General features: G+C 45.8%; 1 protein-coding gene across 1 annotated transcript; it reads left to right on the top strand.

Annotated features, from left to right (window-relative positions):
* Positions 1-764: 764 nt before the first annotated feature.
* Positions 765-2210, top strand: LOC126273432 (repetin-like). Its single transcript, XM_049976985.1, has one exon. It carries the CDS (start codon positions 765-767, stop codon positions 2208-2210), a length of 1446 nt encoding a protein of 481 aa, XP_049832942.1.
* The last annotated feature ends 8432 nt before the right edge of the window (positions 2211-10642 follow it).

Genomic DNA, 10642 nt, shown 5'->3' with positions numbered 1-10642 from the left:
GAGGAACTGTGGGGCAGGCGGTAGTACTTTTGTCACTGGTGGCTAGTAAAGTTTCCGTTTGTGGTGAGATGTCGAGAGACAAGAAGAAGAGAAATCCATTGCGGAGGAATCCCCTATGATTGCCAGCGTCTCCGATGGCGCGCTCCTTCCTTGTGGGGTCCCTCTAAGAGGGCACTCCCACGTTAGGTGATTGTTCACACCTCAGGTCACACCTCCAGAGAAACGGACAGAGAGACATTCTGGCATGGTCGGAAGGTGTCAGCTCAGGCAATCACCCCTCAATGGGCCTGGCCTTTACCAGGGGGTACGTGCGTGCCTTACTTGTCTACCCAGGGCGGGGAATTACGCGTTACCGGCTACGCATGCGAACGCGTGGGTCGGCCTTCAGGCACGCACCGGGAGTAAGGAATAAGAGGAAAAAGAAAGGACAGAGGGGAGGCGGAGGCCAGAGAAGGCTAGGAGAAGAAGGCAAGGGGAAGAAGGTAAGGGGAACAAGGCAAGGGGAACAAGGCAAGGGGGACGAGGCAAGGGGACCTAGGCAAGGGGAACAAGGCAAGGGCAACAAGGCTAGGGGAACAAGGCAAGGGGAACAAGGCAAGGGGAACAAGGCAAAGGGAACAAGGCAAGGAGAACAAGGCAAGGGGAACAAGGCAAGGGGAACAAGGCAAGGGGAGCCAGGCAAGGGGAACAAGGCAAGGGGAACAAGGCAAGGGGAACAAGGCAAGGGGAACAAGGCAAGGGGAACAAGGCAAGGGGGACAAGGCATGGGGAACAAGGCAAGGGGACCTAGGCAAGGGGAACAAGGCAAGGGGAACAAGGCAAGGGGAACAAGGCAAGGGGAACAAGGCAAGGGGAACAAGGCAAGGGGAACAAGGCAAGGGGAACAAGGCAAGGAGAACAAGGCAAGGGGAACAAGGCAAGGGGAACAAGGCAAGGGGAACAATGCAAGGGGAACAAGGCAAGAGGAACAAAGTAAGGGGAACAAGGCAAGAGGAACAAGGCAAGGAGAACAAGGCAAGGGGAACAAGGCAAGGGGAACAAGGCAAGGGGAACAAGGCAAGGGGAACAAGGCAAGGGCAGCAAGGCAAGGGGAACAAGGCAAGGGGAACAAGGCAAGAGGAACACGGCAAGGGGAACAAGGCAAGGGGAACAAGGCAAGGGGAACAAGGCAAGGGGAACAAGGCAAGGGGAACAAGGCAAATGGAACAAGGCAAGGGGATCAAGGCAAGGGGGACAAGGCAAGGGGGACAAGGCAAGAGGAACAAGATAAGGGGAACAAGGCAAGAGGAACAAGGCAAGGAGAACAAGGCAAGGGGAACAAGGCAAGGGGAACAAGGCAAGGGGAACAAGGCAAGGGGAACAAGGCAACGGGAACAAGGCAACGGGAACAAGGCAAGGGGAACAAGGCAAGGGGAACGAGGCAAGGGGAACGAGGTAAGGGGAACAAGGCTAGGGGAACAAGGCAAGGGGAACAAGGCAAGGGCAACAAGGCAAGGGGAACAAGGCAAGGGGAACAAGGCAAGGGGGACAAGGCAAGGGGACCTAGGCAAGGGGAACAAGGCAAGGGGAACAAGGCAAGGGGGACAAAGCAAAGGGGGACAAGGCAAGGGGAACAAGGCAAGGGGGACAAGGCACGGGGAACAAGGCAAGGGGACCTAGGCAAGGGGAACAAGGCAAGGGCAACAAGGCAAGGGGAACAAGGCAAGGGGAACAAGGCAAGGGGAACAAGGCAAGGGGAACAAGGCAAGGAGAACAAGGCAAGGGGAACAAGGCAAGGGGAACAAGGCAACGGGAACAAGGCAACGGGAACAAGGCAAGGGGAACAAGGCAAGGGCAACAAGGCAAGGGCAACAAGGCTAGGGGAACAAGGCAAGGGGAACAAGGCAAGGGGAACAAGGCAAAGGGAACAAGGCAAGGAGAACAAGGCAAGGGGAACAAGGCAAGGGGAACAAGGCAAGGGGAGCAAGGCAAGGGGGACAAGGCAAGGGGTAGAAGGCAAGGGGGACAAGGCAAAGGGAAGAAGGCAAGGGGAACAAGGCAAGGGGAAGAAGGCAAGGGGAACAAGGCAAGGGGAACAAGGCAAGAGGAACAAGGCAAGGGGAACAAGGCAAGGGGAACAAGGCAAGGGGAACAAGGCAAGGGGAACAAGGCAAGGGGAACAAGGCAAGGGGAACAAGGCTAGGGGAAGAAGGCAAGGGGAAGAAGGCTAGGGGAACAAGGCAAGGGGAACAAGGCAAGGGGAACAAGGCAAGGGGAACAAGGAAAGGGGAAGAAGGCAAGGGGAAGAGGGCAAGGGGAAGAAGGCAAGGGGTAGAAGGCAAGGGGAAGAAGGCAAGGGGAAGAAGGCAAGGGGAAGAAGGAAAGCAGAAGAAAGCAAGGAGAAGAAGGCAAGGAGAAGAAGGCCAGGAGAAGAAGGCAAGGAGAAGAAGGCAAGAGAAAGAGTAAGTAAGACATTGAGATGGAGCAACCATAGGAAGGAAGAAACGAGAAGAAGTGAACAAACCCAAATGACCGCAAATATAGGTCGTTGAACCCTCCATCTCTGGACCCAGGCGCTAACTACCCCCTTGAGGGGGAGGGACTTCTTTTAGTCGCCTCTTACGACAAGCAGGAATACCCTGGCCTATTCTAACCCCCGGACCCGCAGGGGGATGTTACAGTTGGAAACAATACCAGCGAATGAACTGACCGTTCACCAATATAAAACTTGTGATGCGAAACGAGTTACGATATCTTTTCAACAGAATAAGAAACGTAGTCATCCTTTAGCCCGTTTCTGATTTTACTATGAATCTTCCCATGTGACGACGAGTGGCTCTCGCCTGCAGCTGTTAATGGAGGTACATTGAGAGGTTTGCAGGTGAGATAGCTCTGTGGCAGACTCCAACACAATGCCTTCCACCAGGTAGAGGGTGATATCTTCAGCAGCTTCCCACACACCATCTTAGGAGAAGAAACCATCGCAAACTCTAAATTCAGCGACGTTAGCTAGCATAGGTCCTCTTTCATACCCCAACAATTGACCCAGCGATGTCAAACTGCATTGTATGGTTTTCACACACAGCATTCAAGCCAGTGTCTCAAAACAGCGGACCAAACAGCTGCGCCACAGCACAGATCGGCTTGCACGTGACGTACAGCCCAGTTTCAAGAAAGAAGTAGTTACAAGAGGTGGACGGCGTGTGAAATTTTATCTGCGGTATCGTTAGCATTAAAGGGGGAGTCATGTAGTGACCTAATTCTGACAATCGATCCCTACAAGTGTACAGTGCTTCATAAACATTCCGTGAAGTGTTAATTTACGTGCGGTGATATAGTTATTGATTGACGTAGCTTTTGTTAGTTATTCCAAGCTGTTCATGTCTACACAATTCATTTATGTGTGTAGTGTTACGTTATGGCTAAATATGTGTGGGAATAAAGAAATTGTTTTCTCCAACACCCACATTTGATTTGTGTGTTCATATCACGTCGGGGTCACCAAATGTAAGTGTTGGAGAAAACAATTTCTTTATTCCCACATGTATTTAGCAATAACATAACACTACACACATGAATGAATTGTGTGTACATGAACAGCACGGAATAACTAACAAAAGCTATGTCAAAGAATAACTATATCACTGCACGTAAATTAACGCTTCACGGAATGTCTATGAAGCACTGTACACTTGTAGGGATCGATTGTCAAAAACAGGTCACGTCCATGTGTGTGCCAAAAAATGTTAAGCAAGTTGTCTACAATGTGGTGTGACAAAACTTTGCGCAATTGTATGTCGGATCCAAAAAGTATTTATCATGGATGTGGGAATATCTGAAATTATGTTGTAGTGAGATAATTACACCACAATCATTACAAGAACAATATCTCTGCCGGCCGTATTGCCCGGCGGTTCTAGGCGCTGCAGTCTGGAGCCGAGCGACCGCTACGGTCGCAGGTTCGAATCCTGCCTCGGGCATGGATGTGTGTGATGTCGTTAGGTTAGTTACGTTTAATTAGTTCTATATTCTAGGCGACTGATGACCTCAGACGTTAAGTCGTATAGTGCTCAGAGCCATTTGAACCATTTGAACAATATCTCTGTTTGGCATTATCACGAAATTTTAGTGATAGACAGTATTTGACAGAAAGGAATTGTGTAATATATTCGTCTCCACGTACAAAGACTGCTCGGCTGCTTCAAGGCAAGAACCTTTGTATAATTTAATGTGTAACGATGTACAGGACGTGAGAGTTCTCTCAGTGCACATGTTCAACTTCTTGAATATCGAACAATATAGTTCATTTCATTTCAGTATTGATACATATCAGTTTCATCTCCGAATATTTATATTCATTTCCTTTCGCATTTTCAACAAAATAATAAGTGGCATTAAATACCTCTGACTACAGCATTTGAGTGACTTTCGTCGCTTTTTTATTCAGCTTGCTGCAGATAAATTCACTTGTGGTCATATCAGTATTTAACTTAAATTATTTTCAATATCTTCCGTTTCAGTAATTCACTTATTTACAAAAGAATACTGAGAACATTTCCCATCAGATGATCTCAATTGTTTTAGTATTTATTTCAGAAAAATACGCTATTGGTACAATAGTTGTTACTTTCAGATTGTTCACTGTTGAGTTGGTGAATAGTTCCAACTCTCAAAACGGTACTGTAGGTTGGAAGTGAAGACAATTGTATGTATATGTCTGTGGTAGTTAGATGACCGAAAGCACTGTCCATCTCAGCCTTTGGAACTAAATGTACAATTACCCACAACATTAAATTCATTGTACGTCTACATGCTGTTATAAATACTCAGTGTTACTGCCGGTAACTTGTTTCACTATGTAGTGACAATTAGTTTGCCCAGATGATTATTTGAAACTATGTGAACTCATACTTAACAGTTCGTAGTCTTCTGATGGTGTAAATTTTCATTACACTTGGAAGAATAGTTCACGAAACGAGGTCACATGGCCAGACACACTCAGCTGGCAGACGTATAACGGTAATATTGTAACACTATAGAATAAGGTTGCGCGCCGGCCGTGATGGCCGAGTGGTTCTAGGTGTTACAGTCTGGAACCGCACGACCGCTACGGTCGCAGGTTTGAATCCTGCCGCAGGTATGGTTGAATGTGATGTCCTTAGGTTAGTTAGGTTTAAGTAGTTCTAAGTTCTAGGGGACTGATGACCTCAGAAGTTAAGTCCCAAAGTGCTCAGAGCCATTTCAACCATTTGAGGTTGCATAAAATTTGTTGCCATAGATCCGTAGCGTATGCGCTGGTGTTAAAAATTAACGTAACCAACGGAAATTTTGCAAGGTTGCATTTATTTTTGCACAGAAAATATAAACAGGTGATAGTAGAGTAGAAACAATGTAAAGAATGCAGAAAGTAAGCAACCGCAACTTGCATAACGATAGACAAAAATGTTCTTCGTTCTTTCCAACTTACCGAATTTGCGCACACATTTCGACAACTGGCTAACGTGCTCAGTGTGGGGTGTGATCACTTCTGGCAACAATACAGGCCTGACAACGACGGTGGATGCTGTGAATGATGTCGTCAGTCTCATATTGAGGTAATAACGCCTACTCTTCGACCATCGCTCCTAGCAGTCTTGGAGAGTGGTTTACAAGAAAACTTTAACCATTCTTGACCTATGCATTATAGTCCATCAATACGAAGTCTTGGTCCACAGCACCTCGCAACAACTATAAAAGAGATACCAAGGTCCACATTGTTTGGGCCCCGAAATCGTATTTAACGTTCCCCCCAGATGCGAATCCATCTAAAATCACTCTCCAGACTAATCCGGGACTCGTTTGTCCAGGGAGCGTGTTGACTCTACACTAGATGAACCCTTGTGTGAAGACGCGTCAGAGGCCGAGATACAGCAGGTCTCTGACAAAATCCGCTGTTCTGATTCCTTCTGCACACGGTTTCTTTCGATACAAGACGTCCGGTGGATGCTCAGGTGTCGGATGCGAGTAGCCGTATAGTATTAAGGCGGTACCGTCGTGCCCTTACAGCAAAATAATGGTCCTCTCTTCTGAATACACACTGTGTCTATTCTGCTCTGGTCTTCGGGATAGTCTGTAAACTGTCGCCACATCCGAGAAATACCAGAACGATTCACATTAAACCATCGGGCCACATCAGCTTGCAAATTATTTGCTTGCTTTCTTTCCATGACCCTCTAAAGCAGTGAGTTCGGTAGGCATGATCTCTGTGCCATACTGCACCGTGTATGATTGTGTTCACCGCGATTGTGGACGTGGGGCTAGACGGCAAACCCTGCTTTTATAAGTGCCTTGACGTCATCGCTGGCATGGTTGCCTGTTGACCGGAATGCCATCTTCCATACAGAGCTCGACCGTACCAACAGCTGCTCGAAGGTTTGTATGATTATATCGCGAATTAGACACAGGACGGACAAATACTGGTTTGTTGCTTTAATTGTGGACCCACCAGTGCACATTACTAGGAAGGGGAGGACACAAAGTTGGGACCACGGTTTTAGTTCAAGCTATGTACACCGTTAGTGGACCATTAAAACAACAATGTCCCAGTAGTAAGGTGCACTACCCTGGCAAATCCGAGACGTTTTACGAGTCTGTTATGTAATTGATGTATCTGTGCGGAGATGCCAGTTCGAAGAAGTCATTATGGTCAAGCGATTAGTGTTGGCTTCTTGCACACTGGTCATGCAGCAGGCGAAGGTTCGAATCCCTCCACCGCTACTGTGCAGTTTCGTGAACTTGTAGTGGATTTCATATGTTATTTGAGTATTTACTATTTGTTGGTTGGTTTGTTGATTTGGGGGAACGGACTAAGCACCGAGGTCATCGGTCCCGTCGGATTAGGGACGGAAGGGTGAGGAAGTCGACCATGACCTTTTTTGCCTGAAGCGATGTAGGAAAATCTCGGAAGACCTAAATCAGGATGGCTGGACGCTGGTTTTACTGTTTTTAATTACATTCTAAAGGACTAGGGACAGGCTTACAGCCGGCCATTGTGGCCGAGCGGTTCTAAGCGCTACAGTCTCTAACCGTGCTACCGCTACGGTCGCAGGTTCGAATCCTGCCTCGGGCATGAACGTGTGTTATGTTTTTAGGTTACTTAGGTTGAAATAGTTCTAAGTTCTAGGGGAGTGATGACCTCAGCAGTTGTGTCTCACAGTGCTCAGAGCCATTTCAATCATTTGAACAGGCTTACAAAGCCCAAGTCATATCTCAATAAATATTGATGCGCCTGGATTTATTCACAATCAGCACTACTGTAAGTCACAATTTGCCAGGCGACAACAGTAATGTAGAATTACTCCTTGAATGCGCTCTACATATCACATATTGCAGGATAGTATTCGTCATACAGACATGAAAAGAAAAACTTAAACTTCATGCAAAAACACGCGTTTTATTCATTATTTTATATCTGTAGTGTCAAATAAATTAAATAACGTGATCTGTGATGAAAGAAATATGAGCATCGATTAAAAAATGTAATTAGAAAGGTAGTGGGATTCGTACCTCTTCCTCTTTCATGAGGCATTTGCGGCTCCCAAACTATCAGCTTTCTTTCTATCTCTCTCTCTCTCTCTCTCTCTCTCTCTCTCTCCTTCTCTTCATTTTGTTCGGTATTTTACGTTGCGTTTGGTCTGGGCGGACGTCACGTGATATCTGTTTAAGTCAATCGTTCATTCCTTTACGCTGTGAACGCTGCTTCCCCTTGTAAGTGTGACAAGAGGAAGGAGTGTGAGAGATAGTGGAGCCTATCACGAAATACAATTCGAGAATTTGGTAAGGTCCACGGTACAAATTCACAAAGCAGTGGTTGAAAGTACTACAAGGTCTTGCATAAAATTCTTTGGTTTTTATATATCTGCCCGCAAGACAGGAGAGAGAGTTTGAAGCGTAATAAAGAAATTTCAATAAAATGCAAAATGGAGGCGAAAAGTGACCCAACAGTGGGAAGTAGAGAGCTCGCCAACACAGAAGGTTCAGGCGGTGACCATCAGGCAAGAGCACTAGTAGAATGCATAGGCCCGTACGGTAACGAAGCTCAGGCTGTTTCAATTTAAAACAGAACCAGTTAAGACTTGTCCAGTAAATACGAAAACTGAACCATAAAATAAGAAAAGCCGAAAATGAAGTCCAGGATGAAAATGTAGTTTAGTACAATTGCAGTGCGTCGACTGAAGACAATCAGCGTTTTTGTCATTTCAATAATCTGCCCATCTGCACAGACCCGAGAGACAGACACGGAAGTGCATCTATAGTGCAACAGATTGAATAATGCGTACTCGGCCATACAAATTAGCTCTCGGTGCCGGTTCTTATAAAACCATGATGCATTATTAGTTAGTGGGAGTGAACCATCTACTGAACTGAACTGAAAGCCTTGGTCCAAACTAACCTCAATTTTTTCACTGTTTTCGAGCAAGAACACAAAAAAGCGGAACGGCTACAAATTAATAAGAATAGAAAGCATACTATGCAAATGCAAGAGCTGACAAACATTGAAGATGGGCGTGAGTTAACTGAATAAGAACTTGGCAGTGTCTGCAACATACAGATAAGATGCGAGTGAACATCGTCCCAAGAGGTCATTATTTATGTTTCATAATCATGGCAGGACGTGCAGTCATTGCTCTGTTCAAAACAGTAAAGAAAGTGTAGTTTCCATATTCAGATGCCCCACCCATTGGGCTACAGGTTAGCCCTTCGCCATGAGAGTGAAGTATGCTGCACAACCATATTAAATACGAAAATAACCGAGAACATCTAAACTTCATTCTCCGTCAACTAATGCTGGACGGTATTGTCACCAGAATGGTCTACCCAAGGAGTAAAGACTGGCATATATTATGGCCTCCCGGTGACAGCAACACCTCATTGATGCTCTCCTAATGAGCTGATTATCCTCAAGGTGGCTCCAGCCCTCGCTCCCAGTCAAGAGTGCCTTCCTTTCTGTCTCTTCCCAGAGCCTTCGTGCCTCGATGCAGAGTGTCCTTCCGTGTTCCTGTCCGCAGCACTTCCAATTCTGCGCTTCCTCTCAGGTCTGCTTACACTACTGGGAACGGTTCTATCATTTACAGCGTGGATCAGTGACTTCGTGCGTTCGTGCAACTAATTAAAAAGTGGGAACGCACCTGAAATGCAGGAATAGAACTAAATTGAGATGCATGTTAAGTGGGTCAGTAGTTCATTTTTTAACATACTTCATGATATTAACACAGATATCTACTAGTCAGTACAATCACAACACTTATTTACATCAACTGGTGTAACAGCAATGATCTATTAAACATAACAGTCAAAATCAGGCTGACGTATTTCACAGCAATCATTCGATTCTGAAGTTAGGCATATACGAGAGGCGTTCACTACATAATTTGTTTCTCGGCCAGTTTCGATAGAAAAACGTGGAATTTGTTGCGAGACGTTGTGGGTTATTCCCGCGTCAGCCGCTGTAGTTTCATGACGGTATCTGTAACAGAGATGCATTTAAAGAAGACAGCTGTGACGAAGGTTCTCTTGGCCGTAAACCAGTTCATCGCAGTTATTCAGGAGCACCTGCATAAAGTCTACAAGACGTGGCAGTGAACAAAAGCACGGAGAGTCGTTGGGCTTGTTGGCTCAAATGGCTCTGAGCACTATGGGACTTAACATCTGAGGTCATCAGTCCCCTTGGGCTAGATATTTGTCATAATCTCAACAAAGTCGCGTGAAGGTAACTGATCCCCTGCGTATCAGTCGGCCGCACACAGCTGTGACTCTCGCAACGTTGGAGCGTGGGGACACTCTCATTGGAGACGATCGGCCCAGCTCAGCAGGACGCCTCTGTTCGTAGTGCAGACACACTCGCCCACCTGTTGGGGGACTCAGACGTGTGCGCCCGCTCTGTTCTTCACTCTTCGACATCTCTTTTTCGCCTAACGATGGATCCAAACCGAGGGAAGCAGTACATGCATGATCGGGAGGTTCTTGACGCTGTAAGACGTTGGCTCCAAAGTCGACTAGTAGAGTGGTAACGCAGTGGCGCGATAGCCTGAAGGTAGGTGGTGGACTGGTGACGGGCTACGTTAGCTAATAAACAGGTAAAAATTGAAAACTTATTTAGTACAGATAAAATTTCCAGAGGATGAACAAGGTCTTTATTACACCTTCATTTAATCACGTCCGCAATTTATTTAAACAAGCAAACATTACAGAAGAAAACCCAAAGGCAAGTTCTCCTTTAACCCTTGAAACGCTCAATCAACTATAGATTCCAGAAAATTTATCCAGCTAATAGACAAGGAGTTCTTGCAGTTATAAAATTTACTACTGACCAAAGTAAGATTTTAAGAGACTAACGAAGTTAAAAATAAGTAGAAATATTACACTATGTTACACTAGTTACCTTCTGAGTCAATTAAAAGGATTCAATTTTACCCATCAATAAGGCTGCATGTTGTCTCACGAACTACTGTAAAAATAGACTTAGCATCGTATCCAGAACTAGGCAGCTTAGCAACGGGCATCAGGTGACGGAGTAATTACATCACCAAACCATGAGATACATAATGCTCGTCAGTCCTCAGTACAAGGTACAGGTTTTACAAGAAAAATTGTTAATCTACCCGAAAAACATGAAATAAATAAA

The sequence above is a fragment of the Schistocerca gregaria genome, chromosome 5 (assembly GCF_023897955.1).
Source record: "Schistocerca gregaria isolate iqSchGreg1 chromosome 5, iqSchGreg1.2, whole genome shotgun sequence".
Taxonomy (NCBI): domain Eukaryota; kingdom Metazoa; phylum Arthropoda; class Insecta; order Orthoptera; family Acrididae; genus Schistocerca; species Schistocerca gregaria.
This window is presented reverse-complemented; position numbering and strand designations above follow the sequence as displayed.

Excerpts from the sequence above, each read along its gene's own strand:
- LOC126273432 (XM_049976985.1), top strand. The coding sequence starts at position 765 with ATGGGGAACAAGGCAAGGGGACCTAGGCAAGGGGAACAAGGCAAGGGG.